We start from the raw sequence: 25,886 nt of genomic DNA, 5'->3' as shown, positions 1-25,886 counted from the left end.
CCACAGGCCAGCGAGTACATAGGTCAGCTGCTGTGCAAGCTGCAGAGCTGGAGGCTGGGGGTTAACATAGATGTAGGGAGCCCAAGGCACAGAATTTTGTGCCTCGGAGGGGAGGAAGGACCAGCTGGAGCTCAGCAGGTTGCTCAGAATCCACTCTTCAGGGAAGTCAGCAGCCCCTCCTGGCCGTGTCCAGCTGGCTGAAGTGTACTGGATCCGGGTAAAGGTGAGTGAGGGGGGAGTTCCAGGGGCCCTGGTTCCCACGACCTGGCTCAGTCACTTTACCTGGTGTACCTTTCTCCCCTGGAGGTAATTCTTGCAAAAGGGGGAAGATCCTACACAGACCAAAAATGCTGGTGTCAGGGCTTTGACACAGCACCTGCAGTGAACACAAGGAAAGAGGGCGTTAATTGAATTGCAATCTTAATCATCCATGGACCTTCCCAATGACATTCAAGGTGAGCCTCTGGATGTGTGTCAACATTAAAATGCAAGTATAGCACATTTGTTTTGTGGTTTATAAACTTGGCAAATTAGCATGACCCCTCTCTACCTCATAACCTAGCAGAACCTTTGTGCCAGTCCTCTAGCATATCTGTGACTAAATAATAAAACAAGAACATGATTTCACTCATTCAGTGACTACTGGCATAAGCCAGGCCTTGTGCTACAAATATCAAAAAAACAAAAAAACCCAATAGTCTCTGCTCTCAAGTCCTGGGAGGAGTGTAATAATTGATGGCAAAGCACAACTAGAGACACAGTTGTGAGGTACCACAGTAGCCCTAGGGAGAAGTGAGCAAGGCCTTGGCCCCCCCAGGTCAAGGGGTGTGAGTATACCCAGGAGGCTTGGATTTGGATAGAGGAACCTGCATCTTAGCTAAACCAGCTTCTCCACATTATTTGATAATGAAAACTCAACGGAAAACAAAATTAGGAACTATTTTAAATAACACTTTAAGCGGGCAATTTTTAGAAGATAATATTTTTGTCATTTGGACTAAATTAATAGAATTATTTTTTAAAAAAGCAGAATGACAAAGTTGCCAGAAACTGGATTCTTGCCTATGCCATTCATTTAAAAAGTAATCACTTCCAATTTCCTGAGAAGCATGAAATTGGTTTTCCTCCACATATCCATCTGCTTCTATTTAGATTTCTCCCCCACTTTTTGGAGATGGGATAGAGTGGACTGCAGGGCCTTAGGAATTCTGGGTAATCTGCTAACTGAGAAAATGAACAGCTAAAAATCTGTCTATAAGGTAGAAAAGAGATTTAGGGCCAGGGGGAAAAAAAAGCCACCAAGAGAAATTATCGGTCATATAGTCATATCTCTCATCACCTCCTGCCTACCAAACCAAAGCAGAAGCATCAAGACCAGCTAGACACCCCCACCAAGTCAGTCAACGCATAGCTGATTCCCATACAACCAGTCAATGTCCTACTCCAGATCACACCGTGATAGAACACCTAAGGGCCTCTTTGGTGGTGCAGGGATTAAAATCTCAGCATTATCAAGCTATTGCCAGCTACTGCAGCAAAACTTCAATCCCCAGCCAGGGAGCTAACCCATGTGGCGCAACAGACCTCTTCTGTCTCGCCCACTGCTCCCCTCAGCAGTGTATTTTAGTAGATCTGCCTGTTCTGCTCCCCACTCTGTCTCTGGTGAATCCTCTCACCTGCCATACCTCTGGCCTACACCCCAGTTCTTATATGCATAAATAAATACAAATCTTTAAAAAAGCAAAAGAACACTTAACCTATATATTACTCTGTAAACTTTACCTAAACCAACACCCTCTATGGTTCCATATACCACTCCTCAGCAGGACACTCAAGACCTTTGCAAATGGCCCTCACTCAGCTCTCCAGCTTCATTTTCCACCACATCCAACTATCCTCATTCCCCTAACACATCAGCCCCTTTTAGCCCAAATGCAAGAGCATTTGCTTTGCTCAAAGCTTAGGGAAACCTAGTCTAAGAGTCAATAAATCTAATATAGGGTATTCCCAGGGATACCCCCAAGACTAAAGTAAGAGACAATTGCCCAATCCAGCTGTCACTGCTACTAGCAAAGATGCCCTCTTACAGCAAGATCACCCTCTACAAAAGCACTTCAACTCTCACTAACCCTCAAATACCACAGAAATAATAGTCAAGAGTTGTTACTCTCATCCTATAGATGAGAGGCAGTCACAAGCCGGTAAATGATGGTGTGTCTGATTTTAAGAAGTAATGCTCTGTTCATCTAACAGTACCGGAGGACAAGGCTTTATAGAACAGGCCATCACAGCAGCCTTCAGGTTTGTTCAGGTACTTCAGCACTTTCCTTTCTCTGACCAGTCCTATCCTTATCTCGCAGTCTGAGGGTCCCATGGCTGTGGTGCAATCACATGCACCCTGTTCAGTCAATGGTCCCATTTAATATGTCAGATCAGCTTCCATGGTGCCATCACACAGTTTTGTGTCCAGGCTAGAAGGTGGAGGAGTACATGGCAATCCGTGAGTGGTGGAACGAGAATCTGCAGTACCCCTGGGATGGTGCCTATGCCTCTTCTTTGGTCTGGTCCACCCCTGAAGCTGACTCACCTGGGGTGCTGCAGCACCTGCAGCAAGGTGTTCTTGGGAGGCACCCGATATAATTCTGCCGTGTCTTCATCCTCAAAGTAGACCTGCAGGATTAATAGGAAAACAGGAGTCAGACACAAAGGACTTCAGCAGCACTAGGCATGTTGAGGCCAAATCCAGGGAAAAGCTAGAGATAGTAATTGTTATTATCTGATGTCTCCTTTATGCAGTAATAGCCTATAAAGCATTCCGTCCTCCCCGTCACACTGTCAGAAATATCACTGACTCCATCTTCCAGACAGAAACCAGTTGCAGAGAAGGGAATAACCCACCAATAGCTGCCAACTGGTAAATAAAGATATCCAGAGTCAAGCCAAACCTATGGGCCTTCCCTTCCCCAACAATTCAGTCCTGGAGCTATTGGATATAGGGGAAGAAAATAGGGGTGGCCTAGAAGGGGAAGACCCGCGTAGGGTGAGAAAGATGTCCATTCAGGATGGCCCAGTTTGGAGTCCAAAGCCCAAGCAGGGTAAGGGAGAGAGATGTTTGTGCAGGAGCCCAGCCAGGGAGGAGGGCTTCTTCACTGGGGGCTGGCCAGTCTACACAGGGTGAGAAGGGCTCCTAATAAGGTAGCTGTCCTGAGTGGGGTGTCAGAGCCCAGGTAGTGTGAGGAGGGTGTTCATGCCTGGAACAGCCAACATGGGATTTCAGGGCCCAGCCAGGATGAGGAGGCCAACCACTCATGCAGGGGCGACTTTTTGTGAGAAGTGGAAATCCAAGAGGTCAGAGCACATGTGCAGGGTTATCAGTGTGTGGAGGGCACTGTGCCGGGGCAAGAGCCTAACGTGGAGTCAAAAGTCTAAGCTGGGCGAGGGAGGTTCCACAGGGACAAGGAACAGTGGTAGGTAGCCACAGGAGGGGGATTAAATACAGAGGACTGATCAAAAGAATACATATAATAATAGAAGCCACTGTTATAAAAAGGAGAAAACAGCCCTGGGGTATTAAGACACCACTGAGACCTACCCACTCCACATCTGTTTCCTAGTTGTGTAGCACTGAAAAGGCAACCAAGCAGTGAACACCCCTCCTGTGGCTCCATGCCAGTGAGTGTGCCTCCTTGGAAAAGAGGGCTGATTTCCAGAGCACCCTGGAATGTACAATTTGAGCCAGCAAATCCTGTGTCAGAAAGCTCTTAAGAGAGATAAATCAAAAGAATCAATCTGAAAGAATTTGGTCAAATCTGGGACAGTGTGAGCATAAAATAATCACAGTGATAGATTATAATTTACTGAATAAAAGAGGAAACTGAAGTCCACTGATAAAAGCCAATAGTTGAAAGTGATGAACAAGAGAATATTTGTATCATTCCATTGCACCTCCCTATGACACAGCAATCATAAGGGGGAGAAAGTATCTGCATTGGAGAAGCCTGGCAGGCCTCCACCATGATCACGTGACCAAAGGGACCCTCATCAGTAATGACCCTGATAAGATGCACCTGATAGGATGTGACAAGCGCACAGCATCACAGCTGCTATTCATGTGTAGCCAAATAACACAACCAGGTCTAGTCACCAGGACACACCCACACTATCAGACCTTTCCTCAGAATAACTGGTCTGTAATTTTTAAAAGTACTGAGATAAGAAAGCTGAGCAAAGACAGACAAACTTTTCCATAGCCTGGGAGACTGAGAGGACGTGAAAGCTAAATACAAACACAACATGCGACTCCGAAGAGGCTCTGTTTGCTGTAAAGAACACTGTTGGTGGGCCTCTCTGGTGGCACAAGGGGTTAAGAAGCAACTTATGAAGCAATCCGCAGCCACTGCCGCATGAGTTCGATCCCCGGCCAGGGAGCAACCCACATGGCGCAGCAATCCTCTCCTGTCTCACCCATTGCTCCCCTCAGCAGTGTATTTTCAGTCTGCCTGCCTGTTCTGTTCCCTACTCTGTCTCTGGTTAATCTTCTCACCCCCTCCCCATTCCTCTGGCCTAAACCCCAGCTCTCGTATGCATAAATAAAATAAATCTTAAAAAAAAAACAAAAAAAACACTGTTGGGACAATTTGTGGAAACTGCAAGGAGTCTGATGGTTTTGTATCAAAGTAAACTTCCTGATTTTGATGGCTGTATTGATATGAATGAAAACATCCCTGTTTACAGGAAATACTTCAGTATTCAGGGATGAAGGGGCATTATTTAGGATCTTACTCTGAAATGAACAGAAGATAAATTCTTTGTACTGTTATTTGTGATTAAAAAAAATCCTTAGTGTCCTGATCACAGTTCCTGTGTGTGTGTGTGTGTGTGTGTGTGTGTGTGTGTATGAAGGGGTGGGTCTGTCCATGAAACCAAGGAAATCTTTGACACTAGTTGGTGTCTTTTAATTCAACTCACTTCTGACACTATCCAGAGATAGCACCAGATTCCACAGGTTAAGGGCTCAGTCCCACTAGGTTTATCCCAATTCTGATGCCAATCACAAGTCCAGGTTGTCACCTGTGGTTCTGACATACCAGCTATAGATCAGAGGTTCCAACAAACCCCATCCTTGGGTTCAATTCATTTGCTAGAGCAGCTCACAGAACTCATGTTACTAGTTTATCATAAAACAATGTAACGCAGGAGCAGCAGATGGGAGAGCTGTGTAAGACAAGTTATGGGGAGGGGCCTCCCTGGTGGCGCACTGTCCACAGCCACCGCAGCGTAAGTTCGATCCCCCGGCTGGCCAGGGAGCAACCCACATGGTGCAGCAGACCTCTCCTGCCTCACCCGCTGCTCCCCTCAGCAGTGTACTTCAGTCAGTCTGCCTGTTCTGTTCCCCACTCTGTCTCTGGTGAATCTGCTCACCTAGGATGTAACATATACTTTCTAGGTATCAATAACTCATGATCTATTCCCCCCATCACAGCCCCCAGACACCTATTCACAGAGGTATCAAGATCATGTAAAGCACACAATGCAGGCCTCAGACACTTTAACAGCAGCATCTGAAACTCTCCCCTCTGGCCTGTACCCCAGCTCTTGTATGCATAAATAAATAAATCCTTTAAAAAAAGAAAAAGACAAGTTATGGGGAAAGGATATGGCATGTTCAAGCTCTCTCCCAGAGTCATTCTCCCTAAATCTCACCAGCCCACAAAGCTCTCAGAACTCTGGGTTTCTCAGAATATGGTTTTCTATGGCAGCTTCATTTCACTGGCCACTGGTGTCTGAACTGTCAGCCCCTCTCCCTTCCCTGAAGGTCAGAGAGGTGAGACTGAAAGTTCCAACCCTCTAATCACATCACTGGTTCACCAGCCTTATCTTTAGTTGCCCCCAACAGTTACCTCCTAACCTAACAAAAGATAGCTTCATGGAGTTCTAGGAGCTCCATACCAGAAACCGAGATGACCAAATATATATTCTTATAAGTCACATTATCACAAATCCCAACAATGGAATACTATTCACTTAAAATTCTCCCACATGCTACAAGATGGATGAACTGAGAAGACACTGTACTATGTGAAATAAGCAGATGCCACTAGGTACCTAGAGTAGTTCAAAATCACACAGAAAGGAGGTTGCCAGGGGCTGGGGACAGGATGAACAGAATTTACCATTTCATGGTGATGAAAACGGATGGTGGTGACAGTGCACAACACATGAATGTACTGAATGACATTGATCAGAGTACTTTAAAATGGCTAAAATGGTGAATTTTGTTATACGTTACCATGATTTTTCAAAAAGAAGACAGTGAATCACTCCCCACTCCTACCTCCCCCAAATCCCATAAAGAACAAAATGTCTCTTACCTCTAAATTATCAGGGCAGTATTTCTGTTCTAGGTCCCAAGAGGGCGTTTCACCAAACATCACCATTAAGTGATCCATAAACCTAGGATGTAACATGTACTTTCTAGGTATCAATAACTCATGATCTATTTCCCCCCATCACAGCCCCCAGACACCTATTCACAGAGGTATCAAGATCGTGTAAAGCACACAATGCAGGCCTCAGACACTTTAACAGCAGCATCAGAAACATGCATGTCTATCACTTATCCTATTAGGCCATAACAGTTTTCCTTACACTAACTCAGACTTAACAATTCCTCACATTTGGTCATAATCTAAGCATTAACCCTATGAAATCACACTAAATTTGCTGTCTAATAAATATATACTTCAATTACTATGCAGGTATTGACTACAATGATTTCACGTCTCATGAGAGGTATGTAGCAGTGCTTGGCAAATGCTATATTGTGGTGTTATCCTTAAAGACAGCACAGCCAGAGGTGGCAAAGCAAATCAGTGAAGGGAAAGTAGGCTGGAGCATTGAGAGGTTATGCCAAACCAGAGTGAAACCCTCCAAACCATTCTCTTTCCTCCTCAAGAATATGTCCCTCCTGCTGAAATAGCAGGAAAAAAGCATGCAAGCAAGAGCATACAACTATGCAAGTACCTGGAGTCCTCATGAAAAGCAGAGATGAAGTCTGACTGTGCATACTCCGGATACAGGAAAAGCACAGGCCAGCTTAGTCTGCCTTGGTCATCCATACCCAGCCTGGCTCCGTAGGGGTTCTCAGAGCTGAGCCCATCCAGGAAAAGCTCACCTAGACCTTCTGAGTCTGAATCTTCATCTTCACTAGCAGCTTCAGGGACCAGTCTGATGTTCCTTGCCTGTTTAAAGACAGAGACACACATCCCTAAAGGTGTGGAAAGATACAAACCCATTTCCCTAAAACAGAAATTGTAACATTGCCAGCTCCCGGAGAGCCAGCACTACACGATTCATCTTCATTATCCCTAGATCTGGCACACAGTAGAAAGACATCACTTGTTTAACTCAGCTTCACTCAGCTTCAGAGTCCCTTTGCGGGGCTGAGTGAGAGAGGAGCTAGACATGGCCCCCCACCCCTAAGGCCCTGCTCTCAGTCTAGTGAGAAGAACTCATGAAAATAAGTAAAAGATAAGGTAAGAAGTGGAGCTATGAGGTACAATGAGTAATTAATATAGCCTGGTGACTAGATGTGCCTGGGGAGTACTAGGCCTAGAATAATAACACTGAAAGGCAGAGAAGGTGGGGTTGGGGGAGGGTGAGAAAGGACACTCCACCCCAAAAAAGAACATGCTCTAAGGCACAAAAAAGATCAAGAGCATGGCATGTACAAAAATGGCTAATGTTTCAGCAGTTTAGCTAAAACACGGAATACTAAGGACAATACAGTTTGGCTTTACTTTGACCGTCTCCAGGAAATAAGGCCGAAATCAAAGGCCTGAAAAGTAGACTTGCCTCTTAGGTATACGTGGAAGTTCCTTAGGCTAGCAGGAGGGGATGATTATATGCAATCAAAGTTATCTTTGAGGACATCTCCTAAATAAGAGGTGGGCAAACTTGTTTTTGAAGAATTAGGTAAGAGAATGTTAAGCTTTTTGAACCACAAGGCCTCTGTGGAAGTTAACTACTCAACTTCGTCCCTGTACAGGCAGAGCCGTGAGCCTCTGGCTATGGTTTGCTAAGCCCTGCCTTAAAATATAGTATGTAATGTTTTGTGTATAAAACTGTTGGAAGTAATTCTTATGTACATTAAAATTTGAGATACAAAGGTCTGTATGCAAGTGTCTGAGAATTCCAACATTCTGTATTTTAGAAAATGACAAATCCTTCACTGTGATTAAGAATTAGATGGAAAACCTGGAGTGTGTCATTCTACTTAATCCGATGTGTTCATAGATTGCATGTTGTGGGGCCTCAAAGTCAACAAGTAACTTAAATGGGTGCATGATTTACCTCAACAAAGAATGAATTAAAGAACCTATCTCCCAGTCTCACCACAGGTATGTTAATCTTCCTTGCGAAGACTAAGCAAACCAAGGCTCAAACAGGTGACTTGATGGGCAGAGAAGTAAAGATTTGGATCAGGCTACATTCATTTAAATTGCAGGGAAGGTTCTTTGCTCCCTCTAGCTGGACAGACAGCTGCCTCTTCTCAGCAGTGCCAGTGCATCCCTGAGACGACATGGTGACAGTCAGAGTGAATGGACTTGGCTGGACTGGGCATGTGGTGACCAAGGCTGCTTGATTTTAATTCTGGTGAGTGGATACTGTTGCCATTAATGACCCCTTCACAGACTTCAACTACATAGCTCATGTTCAGATATGATTCCACCAAATTAAGTTCAGTGGTATAGTCAAGGCTGAGAACGGGAAGCTTGTTATCAGTGGAAAGCCCATCTCCATTTCTAGGAGTAAGACCCCGCCAACATTAAATGGAGTGATGCTGGTGCTGAATATGTTGTGGAGTCCATTGATCTCTCTACTACTCCAGAGAAAGCTAGGGCTTTCTGAAACGGGGGTGGGGAAGCCAAAAAGGTCATCATCTCTGCCCCTTCTGCTGATACTCCATGTTTATGATGGGCATGAACCATGAGAAATATGTCACCTTCCTCAAGATTGTCATAAGGCCTCTTGTACACAAACTGCTCCCCACCCCCAGCCAAGGCCATCTATGACAACTCACACTGTGGAGGGACTGATGACCATACTCAATGCCATCATCCACCCAGACTGTGGATGGCCCCTCTTGGAAGCTGTGGCATGATGGCCAAAGGGCTGCCCAGAACATCATCTCTGCTTCTACTGGCACCACCAAGGCTGTGGGCAAGGTCATCCCTAAGCTGAACAAGACTCACTAGCATGGCCTTCCATGTCCCCACCCATTGGTTGGGGATCTAACCGCTGCCTGGAGAAAGCTGTCAAATACCATGACATCAAGAAAGTGGTCAAGCAGGCATCATGGGAGCCCTCAAAAGCACCCTGGGGTACACTGAGGACCAGGTGGTCTCCTGAGTCTTCAACAGTGACATACATTCCTTCACCTTTTATGCTGGGCTGGCACTGTCTTCCACGACCACTTAGTCAACCTCATTTCTTGGTATGACAATTAATCCAGCTACATCAACAGGGTGGTAGACTTCAGGGTCCACATGGCCTCCAAGGAATAAGAGCCCCTGGACCATCAGCCCCAAAGAGAGCACAAGCGGAAGCTATTGAGGAGTCCATCCCCCATTGAACCAACACACTGAGCCAACACTCCTTCTCGGACCCCTGAAGGGGAGGGGCCTTGGGAGCCCCACTCAAAACATGTGCCATCAATACAATACAATGTACCCAGAAAAAAATAAAATGTAGGAAAGAGCAAAGGGGAGCCAGAATTTGTTGTTGTTATTATAGAAGAGAAACATCCTAAAGATTCACTTTCTCAGGGTGCAGTATAACACAGTGGGGAAGAGCAAGACCCAGTTCTGACACATATTAGCTGTGTGCAGTTTCTTCACTTCTCTGCAATTGTGTCATCATCTAGCAAAAGAAGAGCAAGAACACCTACCTCAGAGGCTACTGTGAAGAGTAAGTAACACTTAACCCATAGCTACATCATAGACCACTCAGTACATGTCAACCGAGACCAACATATGTACACAGGCAGGAGAGCTGACTGGACTCAGGGTATCTGACTCCATGGTGCCTTCATATATTGCTTCACTGAAAGCAGGATGAAAATGAACAATTCATTCAGGTACAGTACGCCAAGAAAGGTTCCCCAAAAGGCTAAGTTTAGTGGATTTAACAAGATCATAAGGACCTAAGGTGTAAAAACTCACCTTGATGGCCTGAAGTAAAGTATTATTCTGATTCTGCTCCTTCTTTTCTTTCAACTTTGCTTTCCTTATATCCCTCTGTTCAGTTCGCTGAAAATGAAATTCACATGCATCAACTCTAGGGACGTTGCTTCCTCGTGTTACCCCAGCCCGTCCCTAAATTATTATTTTTTTTTAATTTTTTATTTATTTATTTATTTTTTTAAACATTTTTTTTATAAAGGCATGTTTTATTTGTTTGTTTGTTTGTTTTGTTTATACATGCACTGGGTACAGTCAGAAGTGCGGGAGAGTGAGAGAATTCACCAGAGCCAGAGTGGGGAGCAGAGCAGGCAGAAGGACCGAAATACACTGCTGAGGGGAGCAGCGGGCGGCAGGAGAGGTCTGCGCGCCATGTGGGACCCTCCTCCGGGGGCCGGGGAGCAGCCGGGGATCGAACCGGCGCCGCAGAGGCCGCGGGCAGCTTTGCAACCCAGCGCTCAACCGCTGCGCCACCGGGGAGGCCCCCGTCCCTAAATTATTAACTGGTCTCTCCAACCCAGCCTCCTGTGTCAAAGAATACCAGAGGCCAGATTCAGTTCAATAAACATTCTGGGTGCCAGGACTGGTGGCAGCAGGAATTTTAAGGTTTCTAGTGGCTATGCCCAAGGAACTCGCTATCTACTGCAGAGGACAGACGAGCAGAGGCCAGTAAGAGGTCTGTTATGTATTACCCTAGCGGTGTTAATCAAGTGCTAGAAAACAAAAGGAAGTGGGCCTCCCTGGTGGCGCAGGTGGTTGAGCGCCGCACTGTGAAGCTGTCTGCAGCCTCTGCAGCATGTGTTTGATCCTGGCCAGCAGGCAAGAATCCCACATGGCGAAGCAGACCTCTCCTGTCTCGCCCACTGCTCCCCTCAGCAGTGTATTTCGTCAGTCTGCCTGTTCTGTTCCCTGCTCTGTCTCTGGTGAATCCTCTCACCCTCCCGCGCATCTGGCCTGTACCCCGGTCCTTGTATAAAAATAAATAAATCTTAAAAGAAAAAAACAAAAAACAGAAGGAAGTGACTGAGTCTGCCCTGTCAAAGAGATGGGTTAGACAGACAAGAAAGATTTCACCAGCTAGAGAAAGGGCACTCTCAGTGGAGGCTGACATGGGAGTCTATGGGGCATGTCACCTTCTCTGGCAGTGATATACAGGCTGGAGTATAGGAAAAGATAGTGGAAAAACCCAGGACAAGAACTTCGCAGACTCTGCCTTTTGCACAATTACAGTCCATAAGAACAAAGTACCAGCAGTCTACTCAGTCTGGCAGAAATATAATTTAGATTTCCTTTTCCTGCTAATCTACTCCGAACATACTGGTCCTACTCTTAGTCTCAGAATTATGGATTAATAAGGGTCAGCAAACTTTTTCTGTAAAGGGCCAGAGAGTAACAGATTTTAAGCTTTGCAGACCATGTGTGGCCTCTGTTATATAGGATCTGGTTTGTTTGTTGTTTATAACCCTTTAAAAATGAAAAAAAACATTCCTAGTTCACAAAATGTACAAAAACAGACTAATAAGGGTCAGTTTACTGACCCCTGCTCTAAAATGAAGCAGCAACCATCCTTCATCAGCCCCACAAAGCCTAATACAGATTTTTTTTTTCTTGTAAACAAAGTCTATACCTTTTAGGAAGACCATGGCTGATAATTCTTGGCCAGTCCTCTAATCCAGTTGGCCAAGAGAGCTTTGAAATACTTTCTGTTGTTAGGAATTTTGATTATGCTATCAAGAGTGTCCCACTCCTTGGATTCTAATTCTACTTTACAGATTCTGCCTTTATAGATCAGCTACACCCAATGACAGTGTCTGGTCCACATTAGGGTACGACTGAGATGGGTGATTACAAAGGATGACTTCAACTCTGTCCAGTTTGTCTTCACTCTGATATACAAGATGTGAATGGGTGGATATGGCTTCCTGTGGTCTCACTTGAAGTTTTTGGTCTTGGCAGCCCACATAAAGTAGAATAAACACAAGGTCAGAGTTTCCCTGAATTGTGTAACATGCTGCCCTTTAAAAAAAAAAAAATCAACTTTTTTAAGGTATAATTTATAGGTTTCAAGTGTACGGTTTGATGAGTTTTGACAAATATATACCCTGAGTACCCAAATACTCCTAGATATTCTATCCCCTAGAAAGTTCCCTTGTGGCATTTTTCAGTCAATCTCGCCCCCATTTTATCACTGGTAAGTTTCCTTCTAGCGCCAAGTAACATTCCATTTATGAATATAAGTCATGTGTCACTTAACGCTTTTGGTCAGTGACCAAATGGCAATAACCAATAGACTTTAACCGGATGGTCTAGGTGTGCAGCAGGCTAAACCATCTAGGTTTGTGCCATTATGTTGATGTTCACACAATGATAAAAATCACCCAACCATGTATTTCTCAGAACATTGTTAAGGACACATGACTATACACTACTTCTATTGTTGGACAGGCTGCTTCTGGGCTATTATGAGTAAAACAGGCTCTAAGCATTCTTACACAAGACTTCTTTATGAACATGTTGTCATTTCTCTTACATAAATACCTAAGAATGAAACTGCCAGGTTGTGAATAGGTGTATGAAATTGCTAAACAACCCTAAAGTGGTCATACAATTTTATATCCCACTAGCAGTATAGGAGGGTTCCAACTGCTCCATGTCCTCACCAGCATTTGCTATTGTCATCTTGTGAATTGGGATCCCCTACAAGGTTTAATTTGCATTTCCCCAAAGACTAAATGTATTGTGCACATTTTCATGTGCTTATTATTTCATTTGAGAGTGTCTTCAGCCACATTAAACAAATTTTCATTCTCAATAGACTTCTGTGCATTCTGGATACAACTCCTTTTTAGAAAGCTCTCCCATTCTACAATTTGCCTTTTAATCTTCTTAATGATGTCTTTAACACAGATTTTTTTAGTTTTTACTAATTCCTGTTTATCAATAATTTTGACTTTCATGGTTACATATTTTAATCCTTTAAACCTGAGGTGAAACTCACATAACCTACAATTAGCTGTTAACCATTTTAAAGTATACAATTCAGTGGTATTTAGTACATTCACTATCTTGTGCAACCATTAATTCTATTAGTTCTAAGACATTTTCAACAGCCTAAAAGGAAATCATAAGCCCATTAAGCAATCCCTCACAATTTACTCCTCCCTACAACCCTAGCAATCCCTAATCTGCTTTCTGTCTCTCTAGATTTACCTTTTTTGGCTGCTTCATATAAAGGGAATATAATATTCCCTTTTACGTTTGGCTTCTTTTACTCAGCACAGTATTTTTTTTTTAATTTTTTAAAAAAGATTTATTTATGCATACAAGAGCTGGGGTGCAGGCCAGAGATGCCGGGGGTGGAAGGATCCACCAGAGTCAGAGCGGGGAGTAGAACAGGCAGACTGACTGAAACACACTGCTGAGGGGAGCAATGTGTGAGACAGGAGAGGTCTGCTGCGCCATGTGGGTTTCTCTCTGGCCGGCCAGGGATCGAATTCATCAGCACAGTATTCTTGACGTTCATGTATTTTGCAGTATGTATCAGTACTTCGTTCCTTTTCATGGTTTAGTAAATATTCCATTGTATGGACACACGTTTTATCTATCAATGGATGAACATTTAGCTTGTTTCCACTTTTGAACTATTATAAAGTGTTGCTGTGAACACTCATGTATAAGTATTTGCTTGAATGTTTTCATTCTCTTGAGTATATTATCGTGGAGTGCAAGTGTCACATCGTAATTCTATGGTTAACTTTCTGAGAAATTATCGTTAACTTTTCCATAGCAGTCACACCATTTTATATTCTTACCAGCAATGTGAGGGCTTTTATTTCTTCGCAGCCTCATCACCATATTTCCTTTTAAAAAACTGTAAAATGCTAGTGTGTAAAACAGTATTACATGGGGGTTTTGAGTTCATTTCCCTAGTAGCTAATGATACTGAGCACCTTTCCTGTGTTTCCTGGTCATTTTTGTACCAACTCTGAAGAAATGTGCCTACTCAGATGCTTTGCCCGTTAAAAAACAAAATGGATTGTCTTATAATTATTGAGAACTTACAATTCTTTGTATTTTTTAAATAATTTCCATAAATAGATATGATTTATAAATATTTTCTCCAATTCTATGGGTTTTCTTTTTTTACTTTCTTGATAGTGTCCTTTGAAGCACAGAATAAAGCCCAATTTATCCTTTTTTGTTGTTTGTGCTTTTTTGTATCATTTCTAAGAAATCACGACCTAATCCAAGGTCATGAAGATTTATGCCTATGTTTTCTTCTAAAAATTTTAGTTTTAGCACTTAGATTCAGGTCTATGATCCATTTTGAGGTAATTATTATATTTAGTATGAATAGGGGGTCCATATTCATTCTTTTCATGTGGCTATCCAGTTGGTCCAGCACCATTTGTTAAGGCTCATCTTTCTTCATTAGATGATCTATGTATCTTTGTTGAAAATCAACTGTCTATGGGAGAGTTTATTTCTGAGCTCTCAATTCCATTGATCTACATGTCTACCCCTACGCTGGTACCACATCTTGATTACTATAACTTTGTAGTAAGATTTGAAATTGGGAAATGTTAATACTCTGTTTTTGAAGATTGTTTGAGCCTGGATCCTCCATATGAGTAACAGTATTATTAACCTGTAAAAGTCTACAAAGAAGCCAGCTGGAATTTTGATGCATAGTGTATGGAGTCTGTAGAGCAATTTGGGGACTGCTGTTATCTTAACATGTTAAGATCTGACCCATGGTATGTCTTCCAATTTATTTAGATTTTCTTTAATTTCTTTCAACAATGATTTATAATTTCAGAATACACGTTTTGTGTTACTTTTATTATTCCTAATTATTGATGCTACTGTAAATGAAGTTTTTAAACTTCATTTTCAGAATGTTAATTAAAAGTCTATAGAATCGCTTCTCGGCCTTTTGGCTAAGATCAAGTGTAAAAGTCTATAGAATACAACTGATTTTTTTTTATCTTGATGTATCCTACATACTAGCTGAATCATTTGTTGCTGCTATGTGCCAGAAATGCAGCATGTCATTAGCATGTTATAGGAGTCTTAATGCTGGGAGTTACAAAATACTATAGAAGCTTAAGGTTTTGTTTAAATGTTTTACTGTCTTTTCCCCACCTCTCAAGACCTTTACAGACCTAGCTATTTCTTATTTATTCAAATAATAGCCCCAAATATATCAGGTGGCTTACTAAAGGTCAAGAAATATGCCAAGGAATACACACATATTCTTTCCCCGCTCCCTTCCCTCACACACAGTCTTTATAAAACCTCTGAGCTATAGATTATGTTCACCATTTTTAATGTGGGGGACTGAATTTTAGAAATATCAAGAATGTGCTCAAAGTTATACAGTCTAGTTTTACCTGGAAATGTCTGGAATGTCCTCATTCTACCTTTCCAATTCCATTCAAGTAAGTAAATTCCTGCTCAGTTTTAAGAGATTAGGCTCCAGTATCACCTCTTTCCTCAAGCCTTCTCTGCTACCACCATCTCCACCCTGCTTCTGGCCAGTGCAATGTTAGCTACTACTACTATATATTAATATTATATATACACTACATATTCTTGCTGGCCTCTATCATATTAGACTACTTTTTACTTGTTTATTTGAGTCCTCTAGACTTCCAAAGGTAGAAACTGGTTTTGTTGTTTTGTTTTGTTTTTTAAAGAAGGAAAATTTATAATGATCCAAGAGACACAATCTGAGAAATGCTAAATAATTAATGTTAATTAACAAACACCAACTGGCTACTGATCATGTCACCAACCTTCAGCTTGTCTGCTTTAGCCCTCACTTCCAGAAGCTTCTTCTCTTTGGCATCTATCTGCAGGCCCTCATCACACCAGTTCACTGCCGCAGCAAAGTTTTTCAGTTCCAGATGGCATAAGGCACCTGCAGAACCCAGAACCTTTAGGATCCACAGACAACATGCATAGAATGAGCCCTCCTTGAGCAGGGAGTACGTGTGTGTGCGTGCATACACACACACACACACACACACACACACACACACTCTTTCACCAGCCAGCACCCTGTAGGGGATGATGAATGATAAAGCCCCTTATACTACATTCCCCAGATGTAGAATATTTTTTGTGTCTCAAATCAGGAAGATTTCTAGGATCCATTCAACCTAATTCTCCTGTAAGCCTCTCTGGTATTAAGGACTCAAAATAGGGATGCTACAGCCTAGTGGCAAAGAATAACAGGCTTTGGAATCAGAGCTGAGTCAGAAACTGGCTGTCATTTATCTGCTAGACATTAGATAAAGGACTCAGCATCTCTAAGCTTCAAGTTTCTCATCTGCAAATGGGAAAAATAAAGCCCATTTCAGGTGATTTTTTTTTAAAAACAAAGACAAAAGGCACAATTTGTCCCCGCCATTTATCAAAGCAGTGGCAAAAACCAAAGACATTAGGTCTCTCTAAAATTGGTCTTCATGGCTACCAGCTTAAGCTACCTTTCCTTCATTTTCCTCCAATTTTCTCTAGATTTTTCACAGAATTTCAAAATCTCAGAACTATAAGAGCTTAGTTATCAACAGAATCCAACCTCACCTTCCAGAAATGAGCAAATTGGTACTCAGAATAGGTCTAGTCAAGGTCACATGGCAGAGAAAACAGTTCAATTGAGGATTATAGACTTCCAGCATAAGGCCAATTCCCCTAAGACTACACTCAATTTACTTGCCAATCTTTGTTTAATACTTTCTTTCCCTATAGATGAGGGACATGGATCAAGTAACCATCCCTTAGCCATGAATATCTAAAGATGTTTACTTTGATAAACCATTTTAAGTTGGTCCATATGGATATAGGGAAGATTAATATGCGATGAATAAATTAAAGTTTGCAAAGCACCTTTGAGATTTTCAAAAAAAAAAAAAGGTAAAATACAAAAGTAATAAAAGCATGATTATTATATAGAAAGGTCATACTACAAGAGAAAAAAATAATCAAAAATAATCTGAGAACATATCAGCATCAGAGATATCAGCTAAAGTCCCGTAACTTATCTTTTAATTAACATTAACATGGCATTTGCAGATCTTGCCTTTCAATCAGCTAATTCGGGGGAAAAATAGAAGGTGGCTTTTGGAACTGCTTTATTTTAATTAATTTTATTCTTTATTAATTTAAAATGAGGAGTTTCAATTTCTCTACAAATTCTTAAAACACAAAGGCTTAGATTATTCTCTAAGGAATTCTTTTTAAAATGGCATGTTGCTGTTGATAAAGAACAGGTACTTAATATCAAGATTGCAAAACTAAGGTGACTTTATTAGTATCTTAGCACCTTAATATCAAAGCTTAAATGTCTCAACTTTTAGTACAGTAGGTGCCAACTTTTTCATAACAATCATACCATAGTTGTACAGACTTACCTCTTACTATTGCTTTGAGGTGGCAGGGTTTTAGCTTTCTGGCAGCTGTCACATCATTGAGAGCAGAACGAAAATTGCCTAACAAAACACCATTCAGTAAGAGACAAATCCTGAAATCAGAATATTTCCAAAATTTTGTATGCAGTGACAAAGCACTCACGTACAATCTTGAAGAAATATAAAGTAATGCAAATGTTTTTAGAAAAAAAATCTAGTTGTGTTCATCAAGAAAAGTTTATAAACATCAGTTAACCTGTATAAAAACTATAAATGGCTAGTAAGTACATGAAAAGATGTTCAACATAACTAGTGATTAGGAAAATCAAAACTGTGAGTATTTTAAGTTGGTCCATATGGATTTAATAAAGATTAATAGGGCCTCCCTGGTGGCGCAGGCAGTTGAACGCTGCACTGTGAAGCTGTCCACAGCCTCTGCAGCGTGGGTTCAATCCCAGCCAGCCAGGGAGAAACCCACATGGCGCAGAAGACCTCTCCTGTCTCGCCCGCTGCTCCCCTCAGCAATGTATTTCGTTACTCTGCCTGTTCTGTTCCCTGCTCTGTCTCTAGTGAATCCTCTCAACCTTCCGCACATCTGGCCTGTACCCCGGTTCTTGTATAAAAATAAATAAATCTTAAAAGAAAAAATTAATAGGTGATGAATAAAAATTTGCAAAGCACCTCCACAAAGTATTAAAACTAGATATCAATATTGATGAATATATGGAAAAAGAGAGCTCTAAAGGTAATCAGAATGCAAATTAGCATTCACTTTGTGCATATACTTTGAATGAACAACATTCTAGGTAATTCTCCTTAAAATACTTGTGCAAATGTGCAAAGATAAATGTAAAAGCATATAAACTACATTATGTTTAATAGTGAAAAGCTGGATACCTAAATTTACTCAATTTGGTAATTATACATATTATGGTGAAACCATATACTGTTGAATACTATAAAGCCATTAACAAGAGTAAGCTAAAAAAGCACATAAAACCATCATAGATTGTGCTACATTGTTTTTAAGTGGTGATTCAATCTGTATAAAAGCCTATTTTTATAAAACAAACCAATCTAAATAGATATATATACACACATATATTTGTAAGTGTACTAATAAAAGGTATACAATCATATACACTAGTTATCCAAAGTAGGATTCCAAAGGTAGCCTTTTGTTTTATAGTTTATACTGTAAACATTTTCATATTAACCTATTAATTTCATTTTTAAAACTCTAGCCCTCAGGTCAGCAAAATTTTTCTGTATTAAGGGCAATACAATGAATATTTTTAGAGGCCACATATGGTCTGTTATACATTCTCCTTTGTTTTACAATCCTTTAAAAATAGTTCACAGCAGGCTGGAGGTCCAGACACAGCCTATGAACCATAGTTTGCCAAATCCTGCTTTAGCCAAAAGAAGAATCAAAATTATTGGAAAAACTTTATCACTCTGAATAACTTTGTTCATTTTTACATTACTTAAAAAAAAAACAAAAACTAAAAGCAGTGATATGCTCAACACCACCAGAATAGTAAACCAAATAGTGTAAACATTTGGTATGATCCTATGATACAACTTATGTTAAGTATTAAAATATTGTTCACATATAATTTCAAAGACAGGTGACCTTATTTATGTTACAAAATGAAGTGAAAAGAATACAAAATCGGAAAAACAGCATGTCTCAACTATGAGAAAAATGCACAATAGAAGAGACCCAAAGACTTCCTGTTAAAAATGGTAGATTGAACACATATATTTAACACAACCCCCACAGTGCACTTCACCTCCCTCACCCCTCACCTGAAAAAAGCCATAAACCATGAGACATGAGATATCAGAACACAAAACACATTTTAAAGGGGGAAAACTATGGGGGAAAAATAAAAATAAAGGTGGAAAACAAAGGGATAAGGGCTAATAACTAATCAGAATTGATAAAACTGAATTCTAAGCCAGAGAACGAAAGCCCAAAAGCTACCAGGCTAAACTGCAGAACTTACTCAGGACTCAGGAGTTGAGGGCCCCGGTATCCATAAAACAGGGATCAAGGGTGTCTTCCATTTAATGCAGTTTGAATCAAACCTGATTTTGACATCCTAATTTCAGCGCTGTGTTCCCTTAGACAATTTATTTTACTACACTTATTATATTTTACTAGTTTCTTAGTCTCCTGACTAAGGAATAAGTTATGAACCTCACCTACCTTACATAGTTGCTATGACATCAAGAAGGATAACAAATGTGAAAGTGCTTTGTAAGCCATACCAGTGGCACATCATTTAAAGAGTGGCTATGATTATTACATACAATTCCTCCTCTGGTAGCAAGCATACAAGTTTTGTTTCATAAAAGTTCTTATTAACCTTGTACAAGACATTTTTTAGTTGTCCAAGGAAAGGAACTATGTTGCTCATGTTCACAGTGTAGTACCTGGCATTCGGTAAATGCTTTATGTATGTTTAATGATTCAATAAGCAAATGAATGACTCCTTTAGGGAAAGGTCAGGTGTTGCTCATAATCTGGACACTAGATGCTAGCACAACGTAAGTACTAATCCTGTCTGCTGGTGAAAAAAATGTATTCCTCTAGAGGAAGAAGACTTGGTTTCTAACCCAGGTTCTGACACTAACCGAAGAATTCCTCTCTCTGGGCCTTCATAAAATGAGTGGATTGGTTGCCCCAAATAATCACTAAAGTTCTACACCACTCTGATTTTTTTAGAATTTTATAATGAGATAGGCTAAAGGAGAAATTTCTTGAAGCTGTCTATGGTAGGAAAGAAACTGCTCAAATGGTGTCAAATCCTAACAGACTCATCCCAGCTAGACAGCAAGGCTTGTTCTCCACCAGCCCCTCAGAAATGCCTGTGGGCCTCCCTGGTGGCGCAGCGGTTGAGCACTGGGTTGCAAAGCTGCCCACAGCCTCTGCAGCACCGGTTCGATCCCTGGCTGCTCCCCAGCCACCGGAGGAGGGTCCCACACGGCGCGCAGACCTCTCCTGCCGCCCGCTGCTCCCCTCAGCAGCGTACTTCGGTCCTTCTGCCTGCTGTGCTCCCCGCTCTGGTGAATTCTCTCACCCTGCCATGCTTCAGACCGTACCCAGTGCTTGTACAAACAAACAAACAAATAAATAAATAAATCTTTAAAAAAAAAAAAAAATGCCTGTGTTCATTCCCAGGTTCTCTTTAACTCGGAGATAAGAAACACAGGCCTTGATAAAAGCCCTTGAAATTCTTGGGATACAAGGAACATACCTCAACATCATAAAGGCCATCTATGACAAGCCAACAGCCAGTATCATTCTCAATGGTGAAAAGCTGAAAGCAATTCCATTAAGATCTGGAACAAGACAAGGATGTCCACTCTCACCATTGCTTTTCAATATAATACTGGAAGTCCTAGCCAGGGCAATAAGACAAGAGAAAGACATCCAAGGAATCCAAATAGGAAAAGAAGAAGTCAAACTATCACTATTTGCAGACGATATGATATTATACATAGAGAACCCCAAAAACTCCACAGAAAAGCTAATTCAACTCATCAATCAGTTCAGTAAAGTGGCAGGATACAAAATCAACACGCAAAAGTCAGTAGCCTTCCTATACACAAACAATAAATCTGAAGAAGAAGAAATCAAAAAGACCATCCCTTTTGTTATTGAAACAAAAAAAATCAAATATTTGGGAATAAATCTAACAAAAGAGGTAAAGGACCTATACAAAGAAAACTATAAAACACTGTTAAAAGAAATAGACAAAGACACAAAGAAATGGAGAGACATCCCCTGCTCATGGATTGGAAGAATAAACATTATTAAAATGGCCATCCTTCCAAAAGCAATATACAGATTCAATGCTATTCCAATCAAAATTTCAATGTCATTCTTCAAAGAAATAGAACAATTATTGATGAAATTCATATGGAATCACAAAAAACCCCGAATAGCCAAAGCTCTCCTGAAAAAAAAAGAAGGGAATGGAGGCATCAGACTCCCAGACTTCAAACTATACTACAAAGCCATAATCATCAAAACCGCATGGTATTGGAACAAGAACAGACATACAGACCAATGGAATCGAATAGAAAATCCAGAAATAAACCCACAGGTTTATGGTCAACTAATCTTTGACAAAGGAGCAAAGACTATGCATTGGAGCAAAGAAAGTTTGTTCAATAAATGGTGCTGGGAAAACTGGGTCGCTACATGCAAAAGAATGAAGCTTGACCACCACCTCACACCATACACAAAAATCAACTCAAAATGGATTAAAGAACTAGACATAAGACCTGAAACCATAAAATATATAGAAGGAAATATAGGCGAAACACTACGTGATTTGCACATCAAAGACATCTTTACAGACACATCACCCAAAGCAGTGATAGTGAAGGCAAAGATAAACAGCTGGGACTATATCAAATTAAAGAGCTTTTGCACAGCAAAAGAGACAATAACAAAAACAAAGAGAAACCCCACCAACTGGGAGAACATTTTTGCACCCAACACTAATGATAAAGGACTGATCACAAAAATCTGCAAAGAGCTGATGAGTCTCAACAACAACAAAGAAAATAATCCAGTCAAAAAATGGGCAGAAGAGCTTAAAAGAAACTTCTCTGAAGAGGAAATGCAAATGGCCAACAGGCATATGAAAAAATGTTCAACATCACTTGTCATCAGGGAAATGCAAATCAAAACTACCATGAGATACCATCTTACACCAGTGAGAATGGCACATATTAAAAAAACTAGCAACAACAAATGTTGGCGAGGGTGTGGAGAAAAAGGAACTCTTCTGCACTGTTGGTGGGAGTGCAAACTGGTCCAACCACTGTGGAAAGCTGTGTGGAGATTTCTGGACCTACTAAACATAGAGCTTCCATATGACCCAGCAATTCCACTCCTAGGTATTTACCCAAAGGACACAGAAACATCAATTCCAAAGAACACCTGCACCCCTATGTTTATAGCAGCACTGTTTACAATAGCTAAGCTTTGGAAACAACCCAAATGCCCAAAAAGAGATGACTGGATCAAGAAGATGTGGTACATATATACCATGGAATATTACTCAGCATTCAAAAAAGATAAACACATGCAATTTGCTGCAACATGGATGGCGCTGGAAGGGATCATGCTCAGCGAAATAAGCCAAAAAGAAAAAGAAAAATACCGGATGGTCTCACTCATAGCAGGAATCTAGAAAACTTAAATAAGGGACCAGGAAAATGAATAACTATAAGAAAGTGAAAATCAAAATCAACAAAAAACTATGAACCAGAGACACTTTTAGGGGGGCGGGGGCGGGAGGGGAGGGATTGGGGTCAGAATGGGGGGCTGCAATTGTATGGGGAATATAACAATAAAATTTATAAAAAAAAAAAATAAAATAAAATAAAAGTTATTCATTAAAAAAAAAAAAAAAAAAAGAAACACAGGCCTAACAAGACCAACACTCGTCACCAGTAACCATACAACCCTAACAATCAGTGTTCCCCAAAATCACATATATGGGACAGTTCTACATGATGTTAATAGTATTACTTGAAAAGAGGGCTTTTTAGAAAAACAGGGTAAGCATCTCAGCATCTTTAATACTCTCACACGCACTGCAAATCTTCGAAAAAGGAAGCAGCAATCTCCAGATTTACTTGTCCGAGGAATTTTTTTTTTTTACTTCAAAGGTCCCCCACAATACTCTGATAAATTCTCCCTTAGATTACTATCATTTCTCTCACACAAAACTCTCGACCCTTCTAGCAACCTTGAGAAGAGCATAAAAGGCCAGAAAAAAACCTTTGAGAACAGAAGCAGTTGGGCTCAAAAATTCCAAATCATATATCAAGGTACTTTATGTCAAACATTTGGTTTAGATAATAAGAATTATACAGTCTATCTGGTTTCCCTTTTCACCAAATCTACCTGGAAGATCAGTTGGTTCAATCAGAATAAACTAGCCTTAGCCTAGGTTTCTGAGGAATTTCTCCTTTAAAATACTTGCACATGGGCCTCCCTGGTGGCACAGGGGTTGTCTCAGAGCTATCAAACTATTTCCAGCCACTGCAGCACAAGTTCAATCCCCACTCAGGAGCTAACCCACATGGCGCAGCAGACCTCTCCAGTCTCGCCCGCTTCACCTCTCAGCATAGTATTTCAGTAGATCTGCCTGTTCTGCTCCCCACTGTGTCTCTGGAATCCTCTTATCCCACACACCTCTGGCCTATATCCCAGTTCTTGTATGCATAAATAAATAAAACAAATCTTTTTTTAAAAATAAATAAGTATGCAAGAATATATGTAAAAGTACGTAATTACAGTGTTACTTTTAGAGATAACCTAAATAGCCTCAATTTAGTGATGACTAAATAAATTTTATTTAATAAAATTAAAGAGGAGTTCCTCCCTTAACTTAAGGGAAGTTCCTATTTCTCTGACACTGTCAGGCCTCCCAGTAGCCATCATAATAGCTCTTATCATAACTTAATTCTTTAGAAAACACTAAATAATAAAATAAATTACCCAGATAGTACTGTGCTGCTGCCCTGTTGGTATAAAGGACAGCATTCAAATCAAGGTCTGCACATTTCTTCTTTAGTCCTTCAGTGTACGAAATCACAGCTTTTTTATAGTCTTTTTCTTTAAAGTAATCATTGCCCTCATCTTTATAGGTCTTGGCCTGTTCTGCAAAGAAGAGAAGAAATAATCACTATTTTCTATTTTTTTAAATGTTCATTATAAACAGCTTCCAAATGATTCAATAATGCAATATATGAGAAAATAGGGGAAAATGTACTATAAAACTGAATATCAACCTGGAAAAACAAGACTGAATACAACTTAATTCTACAATCAGTTCCAAATAGCCTACAACCACATTATTACTAGGTGCTTACAAAAATGAAGCATAAAGGAAAAAATATTATACTTATCCTAACTCTTTAAGAACTTTTTAAAAAAATTACCAAGGAAATGGGGGGAAATTATGCTTTTGCTCATGTTGTTTTATCCCTGCAGTGAAAACTCCCCTATTCACCCTAGTAAGAGCCTACAAAATTGTCAAGTTTCAGTTCAAATTTCTACTTCTCCCCCTGCCCCATCAGTGTTCCAACTGCACCTACCATATAGCTACATATTGGCACTTATCAATTTGTCTTGATTCTTTAGGATAATTTGGCTACCCACTGACCTTTGAGGGCAAGAACTATCTTATTCATCCCTATATCCTTAATACCTAGCATGTTGTAAATATCCAAAGAAGTACATGCGGAATAAACAGTGAAGATTTAACTCAGATACCTACTTTCTGTTATCAGTCAGAACTTCTCTGACTCACTCTTTATCTCAAGTCAATGGAAGCACAAAACAAATGTTAGTCATGGACGATACCTTCTGGAGATCGCTCATCATCAAAAATAATTGACTGGAGACAAGCCAAGTCAGGATTCTCTTTAGGATCAATTTCTGATGGCGCTTTCTTCATAAATAGGGGGATCTTTTCAAATTCCTGGAGATTAAGAGGAAAATGAGTAATACAAATAAAAATTTTCCATTGAGTAGATCTAATTCCATGTCTCTATAGCAAAGTTTTCTTACTTATCATGATTTGCAAATCTTCATAGTTGTCTGTCTCTCCCCCTGCCCAGGCCTCAGTTTCCCATGTGTAAAATGAGAGTGCAGGATAATGACTCCTAAAGATTCCTTCAGTTCTCATTCTACAAAATGGGTAGTAATTACCATTAATCGAGGGCTCTTAGTTTCCTGGCACACGTGGCATGTTTGCCACAGCCCTGCGAGATTGCTGCTGCAGTTAGGGCACATTTAGTGATGAGGGAACCGGCTCAGAGAAGTTAAGTAACTGATACGGTTTAAGAGCCAGAAGTGATGGAGTCACTTGGTCTGTCTGACTCCTGGACTCTTAAACGTTCTGACAGCGTAATGACCCTCATAACCTAGCGGCAGATTTTTGGCACTACGTAGAAACCACCTATCCGCTGGCAGCCAGGAGTCTGAGGGGGTAAGGGGCGCGCGGAGTCGCAGGGATCCGACCGACGCCCGCCTCGTCCCCTCGCGCCCCCGTCACCTTCCCCGTGTCCCACCCCTCTGCCCCCACCACACACACGCGGAGCCCCGGGGCCCGCCCACCTCCTCCCACTGGTCCCGGTGGAAGCCTCCGCTGTAAGGCTGGCTCCGGAACTTTTCCAGGAACGAGTCCATGGCGTC

General features: G+C 41.0%; 1 protein-coding gene and 1 pseudogene across 3 annotated transcripts; one reads left to right on the top strand and one right to left on the bottom strand.

The window, feature by feature from the left end:
- Positions 1–273: 273 nt before the first annotated feature.
- Positions 274–25,886, bottom strand: TTC4 (tetratricopeptide repeat domain 4; the record flags this gene model as incomplete). 2 transcript variants are annotated; one of them, XM_084242920.1, is made up of 9 exons in its annotated part: positions 25,053–25,161; positions 24,186–24,347; positions 17,657–17,734; positions 16,040–16,164; positions 10,224–10,310; positions 7,024–7,241; positions 6,372–6,453; positions 2,588–2,670; positions 274–376 (listed from the first exon to the last, which is right to left on the bottom strand). In XM_084242920.1, exons 1-9 carry the CDS (start codon positions 25,144–25,146, stop codon positions 274–276), a joined length of 1,032 nt encoding a protein of 343 aa, XP_084099046.1. In that variant the 5' UTR covers positions 25,147–25,161. The 2 variants fall into 2 exon arrangements, with proteins under 2 accessions (XP_084099046.1, XP_084099047.1); XM_084242921.1 differs by lacking the exons at positions 6,372–6,453; positions 7,024–7,241 and adding an exon at positions 25,809–25,886 and having other exon boundaries at positions 25,053–25,170.
- On the top strand, positions 9,071–9,566 carry LOC311177737 (glyceraldehyde-3-phosphate dehydrogenase-like; annotated as a pseudogene). Its single transcript has one exon. The product of its transcript is annotated as a glyceraldehyde-3-phosphate dehydrogenase-like (transcript).

The sequence above is a fragment of the Talpa europaea genome (assembly GCF_964194135.1).
Source record: "Talpa europaea genome assembly, chromosome: 9".
Taxonomy (NCBI): domain Eukaryota; kingdom Metazoa; phylum Chordata; class Mammalia; order Eulipotyphla; family Talpidae; genus Talpa; species Talpa europaea.
Note: the sequence above shows the minus strand (reverse complement) of the source record. Positions and strands in the feature narration are given on the sequence as shown.